General features: G+C 36.7%; 1 protein-coding gene across 7 annotated transcripts in view; it reads right to left on the bottom strand.

Annotated features, from left to right (window-relative positions):
- Positions 1-27,451, bottom strand: part of LOC119629496 (AF4/FMR2 family member 3) — a 317,469-nt gene that overhangs the window by 115,958 nt on the left and 174,060 nt on the right. For all 7 annotated transcript variants that reach the window (XM_062672111.1, XM_062672112.1, XM_038015465.1 and 4 more), the window contains one exon: positions 23,932-24,115. In XM_062672111.1, coding sequence (XP_062528095.1) covers positions 23,932-24,115 — 184 coding nt within the window. The remainder of the gene's footprint in view (positions 1-23,931; positions 24,116-27,451) is intronic.

The following is a 27,451-nucleotide window of genomic DNA, read 5'->3' as shown; positions in this document are numbered from 1 at the left end:
TAAGCTAAGATGGGCATGTGAGTTGACTTTTGGTGTCTTTTAGTTGCATCTACATACGTATTTGTGTGACCTGCCTTTACTTTGTTTAAAAGGTGAACAATTAAGTCAAAACATCAAAACAGACCATTAGAATCGGACATCGGGCTTCATGAATACATCATCGCAGACAAAAGAGTAAAACCGTATTCACATAAAACCGGGTCTATTCGATTTCAACTCACGTGAAACGTTAGTGATTTGATTGAAACGACTAAATGATTTACTGAGCCGCGTTCCAGTCGAAACATTATTCCGAACGATCCGATCGTACGGAAAAGCACTCCGGAACCCGTCCATTGTGTTCATTTCGCCGCCGAAACGTCCGCGACTAATGATTCTCAACACAACGCTTTTTATAATTTAATAAAGACATCTTCATCCTATAGTACAAGATCTTTATGTGAATTGCAAAATTATACTTCCCCAAGAAATTAACTTGTGTGCGACGCAATGTGAGAAAATTAAATATAGTAATAGATTTTTAATAAATCGTTTTTTTTTTCATTATAAAGCTCCCCCCCCAGTCACCGTCCCCGCCGAACCTGTCGCTCGCGACGAAGGGCTCGACGCGTAAATTAACCCATAGACACAGCCCACTGAGTTTCTCGCCGAATCTTCTTAGTGGGTCGCGTTACCGACCCGGCGGTTGATTCTGCGAAGCGAAGATTCTCTTCTGCGCGAGGCGAAGAGTTTGACCTTCTGGTCAAATAGCCTCTCGAGCATAGGTAGGAAACAAAAAGAAAAAAAAGTTCCAATTGTCAAGATGAGAAAACAGATTTACATTAATAAAAATCAATCTTACGATTAAATCTCTATTATGTTTAATTGTTGAATATCACAATCGTTTTTAACAATTTTTGTTCAATTAAGTCTAGCATACAAAATGCATTATGTGTATTTAATTTTTATTGCTTCGATCAACACTCATGATATCCTAATTAAAATATACTGGTGTTAAAGAGTAAGTGTAAACGCGCCACCCATTCAAAATGGAAATAAGGCTCCAATATTATCTCTCAAGTCGATAATCATAATAATATACTGTACTTGTGAGCCGTGAGCTACCATTCATGTAAGGCAAAAAATATATATTACAAGAATCGTCATTAAATCAGTTGATGGTTCATTCAATGTAACAACAATGGCCAACGTGGTAAATACGTTACGAAAAGTATAAAAATTTAGAGGCATTAAAAATTATGTTGTATATGGAAAACGAGTCAGTGTGGACATCAATAATTCGATGGCTTCACGGATGACGTGCAATGTGGGTCGTCGAACGAGAGAGAAACCATACATACAGGGGCCTAGTATTTAAAATGGAAATTGCAATTTTCACAACAGAGAAAACTTTTTAAATTGACCGCCGGTAAGCAGCGCCGGACAAGGACGGCGCCGGTCATGATTTATTTAGTGACGTTTAAATTTGATTATAACTTGTTTCCTAGGTAATTTTTTATACTTATCCCATCCGCCTTCATCATTATTCTTCATTTAGCAAAAGATTTGATGATTTTATTAATACACTTTTATTAGCTTCAGACGTATGTGTGTTAGTATGTAACAGAATCTTTGAACATGATTTTGACCCCCTTCAAAACGTCGGATTAAGTCGAAATTCGGCATACTTATTACGGACCGATGACAATTCAATATATATAAAAAAAATTAAAATATTGAAATTCAACTAAAAAATGAAAAAGAAATAATATTTTAAAAAAACTAAAAAAATACGCTTTTATAGAAAATCCAACTAAAAAATAGAAAATAAATTTTAATTAATTTAAATAAAAAAAGTAGTGTAAGAAAAAAATATTTTATTGTAAAAAAAGCGTAGGGTGCTTTTCAGGATATTATCAAAATAACCCTTCTACTCATATCTGTTCATAAAATATTTAAGTTTTTTTTTGTTTTAATATTTTTTCCAATTTTTAAACGTTAAATGGCACTTGTGTGACATTGCAAAAATGTCGCTTAAACCAAATACTATTTCACTCCACGATATAGTGATTTTAATTAAAGCTAAAATCAAAGCAACAAGTTCCTTATTTTCACTTTCGATTATCCATACGTCATGCGAACGTTATTAACCATTTAAGCACGAGTCTGTTTGTTGATACGTATCGCCCGTTTACTGGCGCACAGGCGATTTGTTATCCGCTTTCGAGTTATCAAGACTTTCATATTCTACCGAAGTTAATCTACAGGGAGGTGTGATCTCGTTTACGGAGTGTTTTAGATGTAGGTTACTGTGATAAATCTCGCACTCCATGGTTTGAACTTTTCAAATTCAACACCTTTATATTGTGATCGATTCTAATGTAATAAGGATCTATGCGATCGGTTATAGAAAAATAAAAAGAGTCCTTTGAATTATTAACACGTTGACTGCTATTAAGGTTACCGGTACCCTATCTGGCGCGCTAAAGTAATAATGTCGATTTTTCTTTTCGATATTCTTACTAAGGCGCCGGAGTAGGCTCTGAGAAAGATGAATCAGAAGATATTGAAAATGAATCTATTCCTAAAAGGCCTAAAAGACAAAAAATTGCATTAAAAACAAAAGAAGGCAAAGTTGGGCAATAGTCAAGATCATAAGAAAAATCAAAAACTATTTACAAAATCGTTAATTTTTTTCCTCCAAAAATTAGGGCAAATTTTATATTACTAATATCGACAAATTTAGTCACTTTTGGTTTCACTTATAACCAAAAAACAGATCGTAAATTACTGAGGGCGATAAAACCTTGATTGAACAAGGACATGTCCTCCATCGACATTAATCTAGAATAATTGGGCTTGGTAAATTTATGAATCTGCGTATTTGCCGGGCCTGAGGCTTATAGCCCAAGAGCCCGTGGGCTCTACCTGTATGTATTTGACCAGACCTGAATTTTCGTACATTGAGACCCCTATACCTACCATGCATGAGGTGGGGACTCATTAAGCTCAAAGTGGTCGACGCGCCGAGCGCTCAGGTAGGACAGGTACCGATTTTGACGGATTTTAAATCCATTTGACCACGTCTGCCGTTTTGAAATTTTGAAAATATATGATTATTATTATCGGAAAATAAGAATGGCAGACCATTATCGCGCATTTTACTTTGTGGCAGACCACTTTGAAAATGCTAAATTGCATTGAAAATGCAAAATTTTGAAAGTAATTGACTAGATCTGCCATTGATTTAATAATATGTTGTTTATTATAGTCTTAAAAACTTATATTGATCACGGCAGACCTCTACATTGCGTACATACATCAACATATAATAAAATCTTAGCTACTACCCGGCCAGATGTATATTATGTTTTCCGTTCACTGTTTTAGAGGAATATAATTTACTTGCGATTTACTTTAGCAATGTATTTACCGAAATTAATATTTTTTTATATTCTATATACTAAACTTCATTAGTTAGACAATAAAGAAGTGAATTTTTTATGGAATAATTATAAATAATACGGTATAATGCTGATCAAAAAATAATTCAATTCCTCATTTTTATTTCGTCAAGACAAAATTTAAAAGTGTTAAATCAGTTAAAAAAATATATCATGCATGCATTACATATTATATATATATATATATCAATCTTCATTCATCATCATCATCATCGGAGTCATCTTTATCGTTAGGCGACTCGTCTTCATCAACCATTGAATCGAATACTGCAAAAATAAAACATAAATTGTAAAATGAACGTAAATTCATCTGAACATGTTCGAGAAAGAATTGTTATCAACTTACCAGGAACATTGGTGATTAAGTCACTCACAAAATATGGAAAGTAAATCGCAAGTAAATTATATTCCTCTAAAACAGTGAACGGAAAACATAATATACATCTGGCCGGGTAGTAGCTAAGATTTTATTATATGTTGATGTATGTACGCAATGTAGAGGTCTGCCGTGATCAATATAAGTTTTTAAGACTATAATAAACAACATATTATTAAATCAATGGCAGATCTAGTCAATTACTTTCAAAATTTTGCATTTTCAATGCAATTTAGCATTTTCAAAGTGGTCTGCCACAAAGTAAAATGCGCGATAATGGTCTGCCATTCTTATTTTCCGATAATAATAATCATATATTTTCAAAATTCCAAAACGGCAGACGTGGTCAAATGGGTTTAAAATCCGTCAAAATCGGTACCTGTCCTACCTGAGCGCTCGGCGCGTCGACCACTTTGAGCTTAATGAGTCCCCACCTCATGCATGGTAGGTATAGGGGTCTCAATGTACGAAAATTCAGGTCTGGTCAAATACATACAGGTAGATCCCACGGGCTCTCGGGCTATTACTATAAGACCGCATGAGAAACAATTTCGGTTTGAAAGTAATTACGAACTACTACTAAGTAAACTCAATATATGCAATAAAGTCATACAATCTTCGGCAATACAAAGTTCTTAGAGGACCTTAGAGGACAATATTTATCATGATAATAATAAACTTTAGCAATACGTTTGACATTAGTAAAGGTTAGGTTAACCCTTTGCGGTCCTAAGACTAATACGATGTAAGAAAGACTATATGTCTAATGACAATGGACTTCAAAGGGTTAATATTTTTATAGACGAGTGGACGAGCTTACAGTCCACCTGGTGTTAAGTGTTTACCGGAACCCATTAACATCTACAACGTAAATGGCGCCACACACCTTGAGATATGAGTTCTAAGGTCTCAGTATAGTTACAACGTCTGCCCCACCCTTCAAACCGAAACGCATTACTGCTTCACGGCAGAAATAGGCAGGGTGGTGGTACCTACCCGCGCGGACTCACAAGAGGTTCTACCACCAGTAAAAACTAAAACACAATCGCGATTATGACGTAACATAAACTCAGTTTTTTTTTAAACAGAAAACAGAATGTAGTAAAATTTCGCGACCCCGATTTGAGAACCAATAAGATACAAACGTAAAGCCCCAATGATGTAGTTTCACGTGCGCAATAGATATGTACATATGTTGCCATACAAGTGTGTGGAGTCAACGTACTCAGAATGTGGGGAGTGCGTGGCGCCAATAACCGTCCTAAAGGACATTAGTCTCTAGTATTTAGTCTAGTATAGACGGGGACGTCTTTTATTTAATGGCCCAATGCCTTTATAGCTTTTTTCTCTTTTAAGACAATTACATTTATTTTTAGTGGTCATTTTTATTATCTTTCAGGTAGCATTCTGTATTATTAATTTTATATGCTATTTATTTTGAATTATTGTTTTTATGTTTTATGTTTCATTTATTGTCAGGATTCTCATCAGCATATTAAGGTGCTTGTTACTGATTTATTAGTCTCCCGAATTTGAAAATTGCCGACATTTTAATTAAGAGTAATCAATCAAATCGATGAATGTCTCGAATTAATAATTTTGGTACAATCAAGGAGCTTTCCTAATTAGGATAAGGTACATTTAGAACAGCTATACCACGAACAAATCAAACCATGAAACCCATAGACATCTGAAACTTGAATTTCGCCACTCTCTTGAAGCTTGAGGTCTTTTATAAAAAAGCAATAATGCTTAGGTGGGTGGACGAGCTCACAGCCCACCTGGTGTTAAGTGGTTACTGGAGACCATAGACGTCTACGACGTAAATGCGCCACCCACCTTGAGATATAAGCTCTGAGGCCTCAAGTATAGTTATAACGGCTGCCCCACCCTTCAAACCGAAACGCATTACTGTTTCACGATAGAAAAAGGGCAGGATGGTGGTACCTACCCGCACGGACTCACAAGAGGTCCTACCACCAGAAAATATTTCAATTGTATAGTTATTGCGCAAATTACAATTTCTGCGGGTTTGATTATTATGCGGATATTATACGATTTTATTCCTCCATAGTGGAAGTGATTGGGGTACACGACTGAGTGTTTCATTTAAAAAAAAATCTTACTTGCCTGCGAGATTTGGCTGAGATTAATAACAGGCGCGGCGGGCGTCTTATCCTTAAGTCATCGACGACTTATTTCCTTTATTTAGATTTATATAAATTAGAGTGACTTTTTCATTTTCAGCGAGTAGAATTATTATTTGTTAATTATAAAAGCGTTCGTTTAGGCTTTCAATTAGAATCTTTAACCAAATTTAAATATGTAAATGGTTTTGAATTCGATGTTTTATTTTCCCTAACTATTGTCCTCACCGGACGTTAGCTCACGCTCACAGGGCTTGGCTAGGAAGCCTTGCTAGCATTAGTCCTAGCAAGAACAGTGCTTCGCTGAATCCATCACCGGATTGGAATCGCGATCCACTGAGAAGATCCGGCGAGAAACTCACTGGGCTATTTGATTTGTGATCTCGAGCAGCGGACAATTATTATATGGTAAAATTAAGCTGTCCGTGCCATGTGGTGTGTAGCGGTGTAGGCGTGATGTCTATGGGCTTCGCCACCGAACAAGAGGAGAGCCTACACCGCCACAGCAAAATGTGGTACCTATCTGCCAGTAGCCGCGAGAAGCTATTCCGGCTTCCCCATGACTGGACTCACGGGGCTCAACTTAAAAGAGTTTAGTGGCATTTGCCCTAGCAAGACCAGTGCTTCGCTAAATCTACCACCTAATCTCAGTGAGTTGTGTTTATGTTTATATTTAGTTACTTCACTTTTGACGTGGAAAAGCAATAAAAAATATTTAAATTAATATATTTTTTGTATTCTGAAAAAACAGGTGCAATACAGACAATAACAAGAATCATTTCCATTTAATGTTATGGTGAAAATTTATTTATTAAACATTACTTTAAACGAAACACGTTACGTAGCTTTTGATGAAACAATTATATCTGATCAAAGGAAATGGCTTTCGGTGTTAAGAGAGCTTTGATTATAGTGTTATGATTTCTGACTTTCGCGGAACTTTCCTCTTGAAATACCCACAGCGAAGCTTTCCTGTTTTCGGGAATTATTTATGGATACAGCCAAAATCGTTGGAGTAGTGTTCGAATCTTCTGTTTTTTTCTCTAAGAGTGATACTTTAATTCCACTTTTTTCAGTTGAATAATAGATTTCACTCGGGATTCTCTGGGTTTATTTTATTAACATTATTTCTATTAGTCTGATTCATATCTATCTATTTGAGCAACTAAAACTATCAACGTAATTACGTTATTATTACGTGTCAGATACTTGCGGATATTGAGTTACTAGCAAAATTTAAAAAAATTTTAAGCAACGCTTCGTATCGGATCACATGATTGCTTCGCGACAGATGTAATCAGAACGATCATACCTACCCATACTGACTTACTGAATAGTAACTCTGAATATAATCTAAGTACAAGTATCAAAATTAACTTATCCAACATACGATTCCCGGCTTCAATGACAAATTTACAATCAATGAATTATCAAGATTCTTTAATTCACAATGCAAGCCGGAACGCAAAGTTTTATGAGCAAAACCAATCGTTGTCCATTACTTAGCTGAAAACTCGGATACTCTCGCTAAAATTCAAAACCGCATATATACGCGCATACTGGTGGTAAGACCTCTTGTGAGTCCACACGGGTAGGTACCACCACCCTGCCTATTTCCGCCGTGAAGCAGTAATGCGTTTCGGTTTAAAGGGCGGGGCAGCCGTTGTAACTATACTGGGACCTTAGAACTTATATCTCAAGGTGGGTGGCACATTTACGTTGTAGATGTCTATGGGCTCCAGTAGCCACTTAACACCAGGTGGGCTGTGAGTTCGTCCATCCTTCTAAGCAATAAAAAAATTACTAAAAAATAAAATAACATAAAAATAAAATTAAGTCATCGACACCGTCAGTATTCGTTGCGAATCAAAAAAAAACCGATAAAATAAAGACTAAAAGAGTAAACTGTGACTATATAACTATATATTTCTTCCACCTGCCGAATCTCTATTTCGGGGAGTCAACGCCCTAGAGTTCACACGGAGGGTGCAAGATAAGTACAAAAAGGACGGCCGCCGAAGGGTCGTATAATATCGAACCAAGATGGGGTAAGTAATATAATGACACTATATCGATAGAGGTCGTGTAGAACGGATACTCTACAAGAATTTAGATTACCAACATGCTCTTCTTATAAATAATGTCGTAGTGTCAATAATCACTAGGATCTTATGTTTCTTTGTTTGTTTTTTTTTTTTTTTTCAAAAAAGCCAAAGGCAAACGAATGCACAAGCTTTTGAGATAATTTTTTTCAAATCCATGACATATTCGTAGCTATCGGGAAACTATGTAGATGCGGAAGTTCACACCGGCGCCGGATGGCGAATCGAAATCTTTCGCTGAATACAACTGTGTTTCAACCATGGATTGTAGAAACAATTTTGTATTGCAGTTTTCTCTTTAATTAGTATTAATTTTGACATTAAGAAGAAACAAAAAAATGGTGACTATTTCTAGAAATAATTTTATTCACTAACACTAAAGCTTGTCAATTATAACAACTAAGCTAAAAATAAATATAAAGAAACCCTGTCAGCAAACACAGGAGAAATGGCACTTAACTGTTTATATATACATACACGTTAATTTATAGTTGACATGTCAATGAACCTTATGACCCTTAAAGGTATCAAACATTTTCTGTTAGTGACAACCCCCAACCTGCAGACTTGTAGATGAGACAGTGACCTGACGACCGCGTCAATGACTGAAGGAGACCTAGTATTTTTTTCTTTAAGGCCTTCAGTCAGTCAGACATCACATTAGAAAAATGTAAAAAAGCTAATTAAATAAAATTAAAAAATCGACCACGTATTTTTCTAAAGTATGCTTATTTGCCATTTTATAAATAACAAAAGTGTATCAGACAAAATAGGATAACTCAATTGATTTTGAAGTTTTCAGTAGCATTTAAATTTAAAAGCAGTTTTTCTATGTCTTAGTTTACAAAAAAAAAAAAGATGGGATGTGATAATATAAAACAAACTCGCATATTTACTAGCGGGTCGTGTCGCGCGAACCCACGCCAGGTAGGTAATAATTTCCTACCTGTTTCCGGCGCCTCATAGATTTTCCTTCTAGAAGATTACGACGGCGATTATTGCTCAATGAGTCCCAGTACTTTTTTTTACATATTTAAAGTTCTAACTTTATCGTCTGAAGCAATCCATTCTTTATCGCAATCCAAGTAACCGTTCGCTCCATAATTTTATTCTATCGGATAAGCTGCAAGGACTTATGTTCTCAACATTACCCTTAAACTTAGTTTCTAAAGTAAGTAATCTTTGTAGATACAACTAGTAATGATTCTTTGACATTTTTTTTATTACATTAGATACGAACCTGAATACTGTCAACCTGTAGCATTTAAATTAGTATTTACCGTGTATCTTTGCGTCTGTTATTTTACAACTTACAAAAAGTTCTTTGTAACATATTTATGGTTCTTTGGAGTCTGTTTGTATGAACAGTTCTGCCATAAGCAGCGGAAGACTGTTCCAAAGCGTTTTCTAAGGATATCTATTGAAATTTTACTTCAATTACCGGTGGTGGGATGACACGATTAGGACTAGAATTAGGTTGCGATTAGGCTCTTATGGAGAGGTGATGCCTTTCGGTTTGAAGGCAGGGAAGACATAATATATAAATCAATTGAGATTTCGTCTTAATTTCTCCAGGTGGGTGGCGGCAGGCTGGGTCTGGTCCAACGGGGTATTCTGGAACACCAGCGGCACTGCTTGAGACGGCTTGACTGGGACTGCAGTACCGAGATGGCTGATGTAGAGTTGTCGACTATCACCTCGACGACCAGTCGGTTTCGGTGTTAACCGCGGGAACCAACCTCTACTATGACCTGTGTATATTATTATTACACACGCCCGGTTACGCTGGCAAAGCTCTCTAGTTTCGTTTAGTTGAGGAAAACGATAAAAGTGTCAGAGCGTCCGTGACGCTAGGCGTTATTTTCCGGATGGATTTCATCCTTACAGCCCTCACACCCAACCGGAGCCTCATATATCACGCACATGATCGATTGGTTAGAGGTCATCTCTCTCTCGTACTACAGAACAGCGGAATTGGGCCCATGCCTTTCCTCAAACGGGATTTAAATACAGTTCTCTATGACAGATAGCGGTCTGGCTGTGCCTCTTCCAGTTCGGCCGTGAACCGATGTCGATAACTGGGCCAATTGGACCACGTCATCCGTAACGTCTGAATATATGGGTGGGTGAAACCGTAATACCAAATTCTAGCGCAAAACAATAGTAAAACACGGGTTGATGGAGTTACAGATGTAATACAATATAATTAACGCTTCGAGTGGCATTGGCGTTATGATGACTTCTTGCTTACGTGAAATCACGGTCCGCCTGGTGTTACGTTGTTACCGGAGCCCCAACTTTAAAAACCGAAATGCATTACTGCTTCACTGAAAAAATAGTCACAGTAAAAGCCTACCACTAGTAATGGCTCCGTGAAAACTTAATATGAGTAAGCTCTTCCGCAATTCCTTCAGTTTTCTTTAAGAGTATGACACAAATTAGGTCTTATAAAAAAAAACCTATAAGTATTGCAGATCCTACGATATTTGAAAACAATCATCATCGCGTCGGGACCAAAATAATACTCGTTAAATATGTATTTAAAAATCAGATATACCTTCTGTACTGTCATATTACGCAAAGTCGTTATTGTAAAATAATAATACTAACCGATCCACATACATTTATGTAAGAGTATGTAGGGATTATAAGTCTTTTATAAGGACTATAAGTGTGGATACACACACTTATATGGAAAGACAGCGAACGATGATGCGGTGGATCGAAAGATATTTGAAATTTAGAGTCAATAAATATTAAGCAAATCCAGTAGCATTCAAGTTTCATTTGCAGCAAAACAACAACAAAAAAAAACACACACACACACAAAAAAACCAAACATCATATGAAATTGTAAACAACATTTTCCGTTTTATATTTTGCGAATGCGAAACATCGGTCGAGGGTTGGGGGGTTGGTAATGAGGACGTCTAGACGCGTCTAGATGATATAACAAAACATCGCGTTCGTGCATAGCTGGGTATCTATCTGCGTTCGTTGCCCGATTCACTCGAGACATGAAGTCTCTCTACATTTTACGGAATTGTTAGTTATAATTGATATCGTTTCTGTTAACTTGCGCCTAATGCATTTTTTTAATACGCTTTTATTAACTTCAGACGTATTTATGTTAGTATGTAACAGAATCTTTGAACATGATTTTGACCCCCTTCAAAACGTCGGATTAACTCGAAATTTGGCATACTTATTAAGAACCGATGACAATTCAATATTAAAAAAAATATTTAAAAAATTGACGTTCAACTAAAAAATGACAAATAAATAATAGTTTAAAAAAACCAAAAAAAATACGCTTTTATAGAAAACCCCGGTCATTTTCGAATTATTATTTCAAAAAATCATTGAGATTGAGATAAAATTTTCCTTGTAGCTATCGATGTGTTCAAGTATCTATGTATTTACATGTAACGACGACAACGCGAAAGGATATCCTTAATAGATTCGGAATTACGTTTGATTTTGCAAAGTAAATGCTAATCATACTGGGGCTTGAATCTATATATTAATACGTGAAGCAAAAACTTTGTATCCCTTTTTACGAATATTGCGCGGACGGAGGAGTATGAAATTTTCCACACTTATAGAGAATATAGAGAAGAAGAGCACAATGCTATTTTATTTTTTTAAATAATACATAAAAATACATTAAATCAATAAAGAAAACATTACACACACTACATATCATGTATTTGACGCACACACGCATGCATACTATTTATTGTCAAACTTTTGTTTTTGACGTCTGTTGTCAAATTGAGATTAAATATTGTTTGTTTTTGTTAATATTTTTTATAGTGTAGTTTTGGGGAAATTTGTGATTATAGAAGTATATAACGCAATCATAATAGTGTACAAACTTACAATTCCAATTAATTATAGTCGAATTTCGACTACTGCGGGACCTCTAGTATAAATAAATAAACATACACATTAATATTTTCGCGAGACTGACATTTTGTACGATTTAATTTCGTGTTTATTATCGTATATTTTAATCAGACGTTTTGATAATTTTACAGTTACGGTGGTCGAAGGAGATGAGAAAAATAGTCTAATCGACACTTAGATATCATATCTTCAGGTGGGCGGTGGAATTCGCCTTGTGACGACTATGAGCTCAGGTTAAGACTAGGTGAGTGATCAAAGAATGCTATTATATGTCTTTGTACTCTTGTATAAAGTTGGACCGTGAGATTGATACAATAGAAATGTATGACCAAAGCACTCTTTAGAGCGTATGTGCCTGCTCTTCTCTTAACGTTCTGGTCTAATATTCTATGGCTAAAAGAAAACTGAATCATCGATTAATAGTTGAACTTGAAATTCTTTTTCCTTCAATGCTAACAATATGTAACCTAATAAATTAATTAATTAATTAATTTATTTATTTTATTTATTTATTTATTTATTACACTTCATGTAAAATTTACATTGACGGACTTAATGCCTAAGGCATTCTCTACCAGTCAACCAAAGGTAGTGCAGAGTAAATAGTGGTAGGTGCAATGAAATTTATATTAGGGTACGAATATATACAAAAAAAGTATATCTACATATATACATAATCACATATGCATATATATACACATACATACATACATATATACACACATACATACATATAATAGTTTATACAGTATTAAATTTTATAGAGCATTTTAGTGAATTAAAAAAAAAAAATACTTCCTAACATAAATGAAGGTCATTAATAATATTAAAATTAAAACATATCGAAAGGATGGGGGATTACGTGTGGCCGGAAACGTAGCAGAGGCGAATGATAAAAAAAAATGCTATCAACCAACATTTAAATCACAAAAATATTTCACTGAAAACTTTATGTTTCAAAGATAGAGATAAATAACGAATCAAAACTGGCTATTTAAATTTTTCATTTACAATTTATTTGTTTAGATGGGTGGATGAGCTCACGACCCACCTGGTGTCAAGTGGTTACCGGAGCCCATAGACATCTACAGCGTAAATGCCGCGGCCCACTTCGAGACAAGAGTTCTAAAATCTCAGTTTTTACAAGTACAACGGCTGCCGCACGGATTCACAGGAGGTCCCTACCACCAGTAAATTAAAATTTCCAAATTATAAAAAATTAGTTATAGTGTGAACTCAGATTAAAAATCGTTTATTGAAATTTAAATGTTTCAAAAATACTTGTAGAACATTAAAATAACGCTATTGCCCTGTTCCAGTAATATTAAGAGACGCGAATAAATAGATTTGTCTATAAATACTTATTTTTTATCGTTAATCTAATATATGCTTTGATATTAAAAATAAAAGCAGTGATAATAACAATTATGAAATCTAAATAATTCTTAGATTTATTTCTATAGAGAGTGCAAACGCAATGCGAATGTAGCATACATATACATTTTATATATTTATAACACTATAACACAAATAAGAACATAATTATTAATTCTAAACAAATAGAACAAACAATAGCATTTATTTAATTCAGATTGCGCGACTCGTAGACATTATATGATGATATCGATATTATAATTACCGATGTTTCGAATGTTTTACATTTTTTGAATTTTGAAATTGAAATTGATTCCGGTGACTCGCACGCGTATCGATCGACAATAACATACTCATTTCTGGCGAGAGACATGTGTATCTATAATAATATGCTATTGCTTTTTTTTCCTACCTAAGCTGGTAGCTTTGAGAGGCTATTCCAGCGTAACCTTTACTGGCAGGTGAGCTCACGGGGCTCAAACCTGACGACGTTGCTAACACAAACCTTAACAAGAGCCGTGCTTCGCAGAATCTACCACCGGATCGGAAACGCGACCCACTGAGAAGATCCGGCGAGAAACTCAGTGGACTGTGTCTGAGGGTTAATTTACTCGCCGAGTCCTTCGTCGCAAGCGACGGGTTCGACGAGAACGGTGACCGGTGCTTGAGGTACCTAAAAACACGGTTAGTGGATCGGGAGGATCCGAGAGTGCTATTGCAACGCAATACCTATTTGAAGTAGGTATAGGACAAAATGTTCACAATCAAAACTTCGCCTTCATTTAAGTCTTTTAGTGGATCATATACCGTATCCATTTAATCGTGCTCCAGAATCTGCCAAGCATTATCCGCCTATCTAATGAATAAAGAAGAACATAGCCCTACAAGAATATAAATCTTCGAATTGAAAATTCAAACGTATTACACTTTATGTTAATTTAGGAGATGAGATATCAAATCGGTCGGAGTAAACACTTCACCCGCAGAAATAGATAAAGACGTCAAACTAATTGAAAAGTTTTATAGAACGAGAAACGTGAGAGAATACGATACGAATAAAAACAAAAATAATAAATAGTTATTTTCTGCACTAGTCTCAAGAACTCGTTAGCAATGTTTTAGCATTTAGAAAAGACAAACATCCTTCTCTAAATCGGGCCCACTGAGTTTCTCGCCGGATCTTCTCAGTGGGTCGCGTTTCCGATCCGGTGGTAGATTCTGCGAAGCACTGCTCTTGCTAGGGTCAGTGTTAGCAACACTCCGGTTTGAGCCCCGTGAGCTCACCTACACACGCTAGGGTAAGCTGAAATAGCTTCTCAAGGCTATCAGCATAGGTAGGAAAAAAAATCTAAATCGGTACAAGAGCACAGCACTCTTGTATGTATTATTTGAAAAAATCCCATTACATAATATGTACTTTTTGTATTAATGAATTGAAAAAACAAACAATGAAGAACCACACTCATTAGAAAAAGGTTAGCAAGCATTTTATAAACTAAAACCTTAAGTCTTTAATATTTTTGTTTTGAGTTTGTTCTTTTTTTTTGTTTTGTTGTTGTTGTTTGTTATTCTTTTGTCAATGCATTTATTTCTTTTTGTATTAATGAATTGAAAAAACAAACAATGAAGAACCACACTCATTAGAAAAAGGTTAGCAAGCATTTTATAAACTAAAACCTTAAGTCTTTAATATTTTTGTTTTGAGTTTGTTCTTTTTTTTTGTTTTGTTGTTGTTGTTTGTTATTCTTTTGTCAATGCACCTACCATGCATTATCTCTGCACCACCCTATGGTCGACTTGAAGAGAATGCCCATGGCATTAAGTCCGCCTGTGTACAAGTTTTGTTTTGTGCATAAAGTATAATTAAATAAATAAATAAATAAATAAATAAATAAATAAATAAATAAATAAATAAATAAATAAATAAATAAATTTGCGTAAATTAAAATACATCAAGTGTTTCTTGTAAGGCAGTCATTGTTATTGGCCGACCGTACGTGTATTTTTGGGTGACGAAAATAATAACTATGGATAATCTTAAATACTGACAAACGTTTAGAAAAATAAGTCGAAGCGAAGCAATTTGATATGCACAATAAACTTGACTATTCTGAAACCAAACATTGAACGTATTCTAATTCATAAATATTGATTGTTGAACTTTTTTGAGGAAGAAGCCCGAAAATTCTCCACTTATCTGGCCATCAACACCAATATAATAATAGGTATGTATATCAAGAGATGTAAGGCTATTTAATTAAGCGACATTTTTTGCAAATTTACAGGAGAGCCATTTAAAGTTTAAAATTTTTGGAAAAAATATCATAACTAGAAAACATCTTCAGCTGTTTGAATGCAATAAACTTAATTAAAGTCCGACTAAATAGATCGAACTGATGATACTAATCACTACATAGTATAAAACAAAGTCGCTTTCTCTATCCCTATATCTGTCTGTCCTTATGTATGCTTATATCTTTAAAACTACGCAACGGATTTTGATGCGGTTTTATTTAATAGATAGAGTGATTGAAGAGGAAGGTTTATATGTATAATAACATCCATTAAATAGTGGAGAAATCAATAATAAATTACAGTTTCCGAAGCGAAGCGAGGGCGGGTCGCTAGTAACAAATAAAACGCATCTTTAATAACAATATAAATGTCGCGTATTAAGTGAAATGATACTTAGACCAAATCATCATCATTCATTCCTCGATATAAAACTCAAATCCCAGTGCAATAATTTCATTCATAAACTGAAGAAGAACAGAATAGTGTGCTTAATGAAGTGAGCAATATATTCAACATTCGTACACTTGAGTCAGGGACGTCCAACATAAATGCTCTAGCTAGCCACAAATGATATCCCCTCCGAGATCTATACGGTTAATAGATGAGGGGTACGGGGCGGATCTAATTACATTTGGTTTTCCGTATACACGTGTCTGCATTGAACGAGGTCGCGTATGCAAGCAACCGGCTCAAACAAAACGAAAAAAGTCATAAACAGTTTCCTAATTTCTGGTGTGGTTACTTCATACATCAACTAGTGAGGTACGGAATTGTCTGGTTTTTTTTATTGCTTCGATGTGTGGACGAACTCACAGCCCACCTGGTGTTAAGAGGTTACTGGAGCCCATAGACATCTACAACGTAAATGCGCCACCCACCTTGAGACAATAGACCTTGAACTTACATCTCAAGGTGGGTAGCGGCAGTTCTATCTACACTGTAGATGTCTTGGGTACCGGTAACCACTTAACACAAAGTGGGCTGTGAGCTCGTCCACACATCGAAGCAATAAATAAATTTAGTCTTTTGTGATGTCCATAGGATCTCCAATAACCCCCCTTTTACACCGGACGGGTCGTGTATTAAAAAAAAACATTCAATTCGATTCAGTATTAGAAAACATTATATTATGTTAAAAACGTACGTTTACGCTGGGCAGCGGCTTGGCTCTGCCCCTGGCATTGCTGAAGTCCATGGGCGACGGTAACCACTCACCATCAGGTGGGCCGTATGCTCGTCTGCCTACAAGTGTAATAAGACTGATCGAAACGGGATCAGAACAACGACGTTTTCACAATTTTTTCTATTTTTGTTTATTGCTTAGATGGACGAGCTCACAGCCCACCTGGTTTTAAGTGGTTACTGGAGCCCGTAGACATCTACAACGTAAATGCGCCACCCACCTCGAGATATAAGTTCTAAGGTCTCAAGTATAGTTACAACGGCTGCCCCGCCCTTCAAACCGAAACGCATTACTGCTTCACGTCAGAAATAGGTAGGGTGATGGTACGTACCCGCGCTGACTCACAAGAGGTCCTACAACCAATTAAATCTCTCCATTCGGCAACATAAGACTGCGCGAGAATCATACCCGTTTCTAAACAACGGGACGCTCATTATCTCAATACCGACGAGCATCCGAATGTTTTAGAAGCATTTTGCGAACAATTTACATCACGACTCGGCGCTTCGCATGAACCGTAATTACCTACGTATAACGTAAACAGAGTGGCGACCTCGAACCCGCTTGACATTGGATGTAGACGACAAAATTAATATGATCCGCGTCGTTTTGTTTATCTGTAAAGCACGACGAAGCGACGGTTTCGCTATCAGAGGTCTGATTAAACTGGACGTTTCATTGATATCGACAAGGTTATTTGATGTATCTATCTATACGGAACAGGTAAGTTTGCAAGGTTCGAACCGTTTGAAAGAGAGAGAGAGAATTCTTTATTGTACACCAACAAAAAAAAAGACAATGCGAAACATTAAATACAAAAAAATAGTACAATTGACGGTCTTATCGCTAGGAGCGATCCCTTCTAGACAACCAACAGGTGAAAAAGAATCATTTGGAAATGAATTAATTACACTCGGTATACCAATCAATTGAAATACAGTAGAATTCATATACAACGACTTCGCTTATAACGACTAACCGCTTATAACGACGGTCATGATTACTCAAGTTAGGTTTCATAGCTAGGTACTGAGAAAATATAAGCTTTAGTGCGACTCCGTTTTAAGCGACCAACTGCTTATAGCGACCCTTAATTATGAATATTATGATGATACGTCCGGTTAAAACGACGCACAATGTTTTGTTTACATAAACTACCAATACCTCGGCGCCCCAACTTCACTCAGATTAGAAGCCGGTGAATCAAATGCAACCCTCGCAAAAGAGTTTGGCATATCTCATTCTACAATATAAACAATAAAGGAGAATAAAGATAAGATCGAGCCGCTGTTTAATGCCAATGTTTTAAAATACAAACGTGTAAGGACTTATACTCATAAGTCGAGTTCGAGCTTCAGCGCGACTGGGGAATACCCGTGAATGTGCCTCTGCTACAAGAGAAAGCAATTTTTCGCTATACAGTTAGACATGCAAATTTTTACATGCTCCATGAGTTGGATACATATGATGAGTTGCTAAGTACATATGTACTTAACATATGTACTTAACATATGTACTTGAGAAATAATTTTGCCGTTTTGTACGTCATCCGGTTAGTACGACATAGTTTCGCCGGTCCCTTGAAGGTCGTTATATCCGGATTCAACTGTATATACATACACACATACACAAATTCCTTACATATATACATTTATAAATATACATACCTACAAATACACAATGTAACGTAATAATAATTTTGCTTTTTTACACATAAATAAAAATAAACAATTACATATAAAACATACTTAAAATATCTATGAAACATAAATATACAATTGAAGTTTGGTAACACGCTTGTTGTATTTGGGCATTAGTATTATTCAAGTATACCACGAAACTCTCCATCAGGCAAAAGATAGAAGTAGGTGGAAAGTAACAATGAGAAGCATACAGAACAGTCACGATCCTCAAAAATGAGAAAATGATTGAGAAGAGAAGTAGCAATGAAAATTCAAACTTTCCAAACACCCACTACCGCAATTAAAAAACAGAGCCGCTACAGTCTTCACAGCCATCAACATTTATCCAGTATTCAAATAACCCAAACGCAATAAGATAAGATAAATAAGATATAGACAAACGCAATCTCTAGTTTTCCCGGGGTCGAATTAAAGGCCGATTTATATTATCTTAGCCGTTACAAGAGCGCGTAAGATGAGTGAATTAATGGAAACACGCTGTGATTGATGCCACTCACACTAGTAGAATTCTAATAGTGTTTCTTGCCGGAGGCAGGACATCGATTGAGTCGCTTACGGACCAGTTTTTTTTTTCCTACCTAAGCTGAGAGCCTTAAGAGGCTATATCAGCGCAACCTTAATTAGTAGGTGAGCTCACGGGTCTCAAACCTGACGACGTTGCTAACACGAACCCTAGCAAGAGCGTACTTCGCAGAATCTACCACTGGATCGGAAACGCGACCCACTGAGAAGATCCGGCGAGAAACTCAGTGGGCTGTGTCTGAGGGTTAACGGATCAGTACAACTGTGCTGCCCATTAGAAGAACGGAGGAATTTGGCATTCCAATTTCATAAACGGGACATCAGTTATACTGCACGATTAAGATTTCGATCTTTGAAGGCAAGTGGCGACGTATGTACATGTCATTATGCCTATGAGTCCCAATAACCACATTACACAAACGTCAAGTCATCTAGTTAAGAGTTTTCTTTCTGGATTGCTTGTGGCCCGTAGAGGCATTTCCAGCTTCCCCTGAATGTCTAAACATACTCTTAGAGTTCAGACGGGAGTGATGAGCAAAATGGAATGGTCGAAGAGAGAATTCGTTTTAGTCTTCGAACTTTTACGTAAAGACCTTCATGTTACCCGAAGTTTCTATTCCGTTATTGGCGAGGAAATAATATTCAAAGGCACTGATAAACGTGCAAAATCTCCTCGTAATACATCAGAACTATTATTTAAGCGCTCAAATTTGCAGTACGTTATTAGAACCCTTTTTTTGGGTCAAGAGAAAATCGCCGGACCCCCGCCCTCCACTGGACATGTCGGAGTCGAACCGACTAAAATCTCCTGTCGCACAACAACCCACGTCCGAACCTCGCATGAGACAGAACTAATGAAAAGGCAAAGGGGGGAGAGTGAAGCGTTTAGTGCGGAGCACATCTCTTCCATCACCCTCCCCCTCGGGACACCGGACCGGCGGTCGTCGGCGCCACGACCACCAGCCCTCTCGGTCGGCAGGTTATCCGGAACCCGCCTAGATGGCGTCGGTTAGAGTAGATACGTTATTAGAGCCCTAGCACTAATATAATGTAATCACACAATAAATTACAAAGGATGGTCTAATGAGCTTGTCTCTTCCCAACAACCATCAGACGGCAGAATCACGGATCGGAAAAACGTTGCGTTGTAAATTTTTATTCGTACTTTATCTATACTAATATTATAAAGCTGAAGAGTTTGTTTGTTTGAACGCGCTAATCTCAAAAACCACTGGTCCGATTTTAAAAATTCTTTCAGCGTTTGATAGCCCATTTATTGAGGAAGGCTATAGGCTATATAACATCACGGTAAGACCAATACAAGTGGAGCACCAATTAATAATGTTTCAAAATAAGAGTTTAAATAGCTCCTTAACATTCTAAAATTCAAAAATATTTTCACTTTCTACGGTAAATGAAGTGGGGAGTAAAATTTAGCGTTATGCCAAAGTGACTATTCCACGCGATGAGCAATAGACATAACTCTTACAAAGTAGTCCGCCTCGCAATTAGAAATGCAACGTAAACTTAGTGAGCTAAGTCATTTAATGCGACTGCACGTGAAACGAGATTAATAAGAGCTCAAAGCGTAGCGTAACAAACAAACAATGCGATCAATTAATCAAACAAGTACGGGGTAAACAATGTGGTTAATAACATGTTTACCGGCGTATTAATGTTGTATAACTTGATCAGTGTTCACTTTGGCAGCGTTTTCATATACTTAACGTCATACAGGGCTGTTGATTGGTCTTTTTTAAACGACCTCAAAAAAGGAGGAGGTTCTCAATTCGACTGTATGTTTTTTTTTTTATGTTTGTTACCTCATAACTTTTGACTGGGTGAATCGATTTTGATGATTCTTTTTTTTATTAGAAAGCTGACGCTTCCCGTGTTGTCCCATTTCAATTTAGTCTAGTTCTGATAATGGTATCCATGAGAAAACCATATAAGTTAAATTTGCATTAAACACGTGCGCGACAAATAGATGAATAACTCAATAACTCACCACACGCCAACCGATTTCGATGATTATTGTTTTTAGTGTATATTAATTTGTTTTGGAATATCTATTTTTTTCTATTCGAAGTCGGTTTTTGTAAAAGCATGTCTATTTACAATTATGTTTTTTACGATTCCCGATTGGTATTAATTCTCTCCAGTTGTCGCTTAAGCCCGTGTAGATTGTGAGCTCGACCATTGTGGCCACTACAAGTTTAAAGTCGTCGTGATCTAAAGGCGCCAGGTGCGAATGAATATCAAGTATCAAGCGATGCAACAATTCCAGTGTACAAAATCTCGTAGGCAGGTACCAATTTTTCTGAGGATATTATTCACTTAACAAAAGTTCACGTAAAATTGTAATAAAAATGAAGCCTGCGGTTTATAGATATTGAAGTGAAACTTCCTTATCGGCGTTGGAAAAAAATTTACCGTCACATTTTTCGGTTACGCGTCACTTTTTTCCGTTACGCGCCTTCTGTTTTGTATTCATGTCTATGATAATAAAATCCTTTTGTTTAAACTTTATCTAATTTAACTTTTTTGTATTCATGTCTATGATAATAAAATCCTTTTGTTTAAACTTTATCTAATTTAACTTTATTTAACCAATTTCTAGAAAGTTGCATGTAGATCATTTTTCGAAAAATAAGGCCATAAACAAGTTTCACTTCTTACGTGTGTACACTAGTACACGCACACATTTTTTTTCGAATTACTTACTGATGATAAGGCGGGTTCCTAACGAGTATTACCAACATATTTATTTTTAGCGCGAAGCTGTCATATATTCTGGTTTGAAGACTCAGACTCTTATATCTCAAGGTGGGTGGTGGTATTCACATACGTCTATGGGCTGCAACAACCACATAACACATGAACTATGAGCCTATTCATCTATTTCTGCAATAAAAAAGTAGAAGTTACGAATGATATACAATTTATTTTCATTTTTCATATTTCTCATGGTTATTATTCGGTATTTTTATTAAAAAACCCGACATAAAGGCCGATCTAAAATATTAAGAACTTATTAATAAAATAACAACACAAGCTCGGATCGACTCATGACAAAAATCGATTAAGTACGGATTCATGTGTAGTAAGTATCCTTTTTTTTCTGTCTCACTACTTCTTTAGATAATTTTCACATCGATGATTTATAGAAACGTTATTCTAAAATTTAATACATCGGAAAATCTGTCTTTACCTTAATATCGTTTCGAAGGCTTTTTAAGCCGACAAGCCTTTAAAAAAAACGGGCGTCGCTATTCTTAAGGGACTCTAATTACAATAATATCAGTAATTTATAATGATAAAACACGTTTTTTTTTATTGCCCTTGTAGGCAGACGAGCATACGGCCCACCTGATGGTGAGTGGTTACCGTCGCCCATGGACTTCAGCAATGCCAGGGGCAGAGCCAAGCCGCTGCCTACCGCAAAACATGTATACATACTTTTACGATTTAAACTCGAGTTTTTTTTATTGTGCTAATCAACTGTAAAATAAGGATGCTTAACAACAACTTCGTCGTCCGTGACCACAAAAACTTAAAGGTACTTGAGACGTCGAAAACGACTTTATAAAAAAAAAAATTTACCTTGATCGCTCTGTTTTGCGAGTACCATAATATCATCACGCCACAAACGGGGCACAAAAACACGTGATCTCACACGAAGTAAACTCGTAAACACGCAATGTACTCGAACTGTTATAATATATCTCTGTACTGAACCCTAAAATGCTGATATCCTCGAACCCGCTGACTAGACGGTCCGAGGTAGAGACTTCAGAGGAAACCGGAGAACAGTCAGTCAGAGAGTGAACTGTCTAAGAGTACGGGTGCGGCTGCCGGGATTGCTCTGAGAGCTATCATCCATATTGTGTAAATCAAATAAATAGTTCGTATCCTAAAAGTTTCCTTTTTTTAAAACGACCTCAGAGTAAATTCTCCTAACAGAACGTACAATTTGGGAGAGAAGGTAACTAACGCGCGTCATACGAACATCGAACTTGTTACAAAGTAAACGAACGTAACGATGATCCGGTAAATATTCATTTGGGCCGTTCAAAGCGAATCCTTTGCTGTGTAAGTTTTTTAATAATTGAACCGAGAGCCGCGCCGGTGCGGTCTGTGGCCTCTTCAAATAGGGAATGTCTGAATTTTAGTGACTCCGCAACCGTTGACTCCACGATAATTCAAGTTAAGTTTACGTTTCCATTTGAATAGCGCGATGAAGATTTTTGGAACTTCTATTTCTTTAAGGAAGTACTTTATTTGAAATCCTTTTTTTGCATTATACTGGTGGTAGGACCTCTTGTGAGTCCGCACGTATCGGCACCACCGCCCTGCCTATTTCTGCCGTATATATTCATATGCATGTAGTAAAAAGCGATTATTTCAATATTACAAACACACACTCCAATTTTATTTATATGTATAGATTAAGCCTATCCATTAAGTACGTGTATTTTCTACATGGAAACCAAGTTAATCGGATGCATGGTTCAGTGGTTATAACGGAACATCCGTAAAAACCACTGTAGATTTATATATTATAGTATAGATGAGTCGTCTATTATCAAAGGTGGCAATCTGTGCATTTGGACAAAAAAATGTTATTGATATGTCAATACAGATGGATTTGAATATAATCGTCTCCTTCAAAGAATACGGTTCAAAACCTGCATTAAATAAAGGTTAATAGTTAACCTGTTATTTATGTAAGATGTCGTTCCGAAGAGTTTTGTGACTGCCAATGGAATACAAAGTCAATAATTCGTTTTTCTGATTTACCAATAATTATCCAAAAGTCAGATTGCCGGCTTTGATAATAGTCGACTCAGATAAGAGTTAGGGTTAGAAGGACTCACCCTGATGGGCGCCGAGAATAGTGAGGAGGCGTCCGGCTCGGCGGCATGCGCCTGCGACATCTGGTTCGCGCGAGCCTGCCGCTCTCGTTCGCGGTCGCGCTCGCGGTCGCGGCCCGCCCACGAGCCGCCGGTCGCGCCGCCCGCGCCTCCGCCCCCGCCCCTGTCCCGGTCCCACTTGTCGTACCTGATAACAAATTTACACATCGTTCAAATATTAATGAGCATTAAAAATCGCCTTACTCTCGATTTAGTGACAAACGTGTCGGATTAAAATCCCAATTCACAACATGCTAGATCATTCAAGTTGAATTACTGGTGGTAGGACCTCTTGTAAGTCCGCACGGGTAGGTACCACCACCCTACCTATTTCCGCCGTGAAGCAGTAATGCGTTTCGTTTGAAGGGTGGGGCAGCCGTTGTAACTATACTGAGACTTTAGAACTTATGTCTCAAGGTAGGTGGCGCATTTACGTTGTAGATGTCTATGGGCTCCGTAACCACTTAACACCAGGTGCGCTGTGGGCTCGTCCACCCATCAAAGCATTAATTATTTTTTTTAAAGTTGATTTTTGTGAGACGCTCAAACTCAAAATTTACGAAAACAAAAAATGTATAATTAAAAGACGATGACTTGTTGTATAGTCTGATTTGTCTAAACTCAATACTAAACATAAGCGCGATACTGTGTTCATCGATATTGATTGTACGTAGGATGTAGGATTAAAATTTCGTAAATCGGATGATTCGACACATTACGTAAGCAATAATGCACATATAAAAACCGGCATATTTTACGTAACGAACATTTAATAAGACGTTAATAAAGATAAAGAGAATTAATACCAGTTACGCAACCCCTAAACAGCGACACATTAATGACCAGTTTGAGGACCACACACACACACTGACTTACATAATCGCAATCGCAATCCGAACAATTTAAATACGTCCGCGTATTATAAATCAGTATTCTCTAGAGTTCGAGAATTATCAACATATTAGCTGACCCGGCAGACTTCGTAGTGCCTCAATCGATAAATAAAAGACCTAAACTTTTGTATGATATAAACTTAAAACAAACAAAAGGAATCCGTCCGACGGGGGACACATCAAAGGAAAAGCAAAATTGCTATTTTTATTTAATTCCGAGCATTTTTATATTTATCTACCTTTTAAACCTTCTCTGGACTTGCACGAATAATTCAAGACCAAAATTAGCCAAATCGGTCCAGCCGTTCTCGAGTTTTAGCGAAACTAACGAACAGCAATTCATTTTTATATATATAGATAGATTATATTATCTTTGCTGTTCGCAGAGTGCTTTAAAATAACTATGCATGTATTGAGAATTTTTCGGTTAGTTTTTATGAAGAAAAAAAAAAGGCTCAGCACGTGTTGAACTCAATAACAAAATTTGGGAACCTCTAAGATGAGAAAGTATTCTATTAATTATTTATCGAAATGTCATACTCGTCGTTGTATTGAGAAAATTGAAACGCAAGAGAGTACCAGAATTGTTAAATTTGTACTGAAACAAAACTAATAATCAGTTTTGTTTATTGCACTTGTAGACAAACGAGCATACGGCCCTCCTGATGGTGAGTGGTTACCGTCGCCCATGTACGGCAGCAATGCTAGGGGAAGAGCCAAGCCGTGCTGCCAACCGTAAAAGTTCGGCTGGAGTCAACTATTACTTCCCATCATCCGTTCATAGTTGTAGGTAAGGTAGCAAGTAGGCAAATACTCGCACACGACTAAACGCAGATGCAAACCCACATCGTATGATGCCTACGTCATCGCACCTGACTCCGGTCACTGTTCTCGTCGAACCCGTCGCTTGCGACCAAGGCTTCGGCAAGTAAACTAACCCATAGACACAGCCCACTGAGTTTCTCGCCGGATCTTCTCAGTGAGTCGCGTTTCCGATCCAGTAGTAGATTCGGCGAAGGCTGCTAGGGCCAGTGTTAGCAACACCTGCTTTGAGCCCCGAAAGCTCGCCTACACGCTAGGGTAACGCTGATATAGCCTCTCAAGGCTATCAGGTAGAAAAAAAGAAAAATCACCTGACGTTTGGTACAGGCCAGTATTATTTATAGGCCAGTACTATTGTCGATTAGTTTGTGTAAAAAAGTGCGTGTTATGATGATTTTCATTCAATGTAGTTACTATAATTAAACCTGACCAATACAAGAAATAAAAACCTCGCAATTGTTTATCTTCCTGCAAGTGGCTGAAGGCTTTTCTTTTTTTTTACTAACTCAGTAGACATTGCTGCCGAAAGACGGTTTTACGAGTAATTATAGGCTCCAAATCTCAAAGGCCTCGCGTAGTTTATGGAATTAAAATGACTGTCCAATTCATTGTTAACTATTTATTTAGAGCAGCTTATCGGTGTTTTTATAGGCGGTAATTAAAAGAAAGAAAAATAATTGCACGTGATTTTTTGTGATTGAATTATCTTCTCTTAATTAATTTGAGATTCAAACAATAATTATGAATGTAAACATAAACAAATCACAAATTTTAATTTTTTTTTTTTTATTGCTTAGATCTCACGGCCCATCTGGTGTTAACTGGTTATCGGAGCCCATAGACATCTACGACGTAAATGCGCCACCCACCTTGAGATATAAGTTCTAAGGTGGTGGTACCTACCCGTGCGGACTTACCAGAGGTCCTACCACCAGTAATTACGCAAAGTATAATTTTACTATCTTAGTAAAAGTATAGTTATACGGAAGTAGGCCAGAAATATGTGACAGCAACACTTACTTTCTCATTAATATTCAGAACACAGGGACAACACGCAAAAAACTAAGTAACGTAAAAAGCTACGATAAGCAAACATGGTTATATCGAACTGTCGCGTCGATAAACATAACTTATTAATGATGTATCCGCTTCGAAACAAAGAGGCGCGGGAATGCGGTGAAAGTTTCCGAATACGCCACAGCGATGACGCTTTCTATGATGTTTACTTTGAAATAAAAGTTTTATTGAAAGATTTGAGTTGCAAAAAAGATATTCTAACCACTTCATGAAATACGAATGGATCTTGAACAAATATCTATATTTATAAAAATGAATTTCTGTTCGTTAGTCTCACTAAAACTCGAGAACGGCTGGACCGATTTGGCTAATTTTGGTCTTGAATTGTTTGTAGAAGTCCAGAGAATGTTTACATTGTAGATAAATATGAAAATTCTCGGAATTAAATAAAGTTTAGGTCTTTTATTTATCGATTGAGGCACTAAGAAGTCTGCCGGGTCAGCCAGTCAACAATAATTTTAGGATCGAATCCACAATCTCCTTTATATCAAAAGCGCCTATATTTATCCCAGTTTGTTAAATTTGTCGTCCGAAAAAATAGTCGGTGAGAAGTGTTTGAGAAAAACCGAATACTGAATTTACTATTGGAAGTTATCAGAAGTAGAAATGGGCGTTTTGTATGACGCTAACAAATTTTAGGATAAATGAACCTTATTCTCCTTTTCTTAAAGATCATTTTCAATGTGGAATTG

This window comes from Bombyx mori, chromosome 14, assembly GCF_030269925.1.
Source record: "Bombyx mori chromosome 14, ASM3026992v2".
NCBI lineage: Eukaryota > Metazoa > Arthropoda > Insecta > Lepidoptera > Bombycidae > Bombyx > Bombyx mori.
This window is presented reverse-complemented; position numbering and strand designations above follow the sequence as displayed.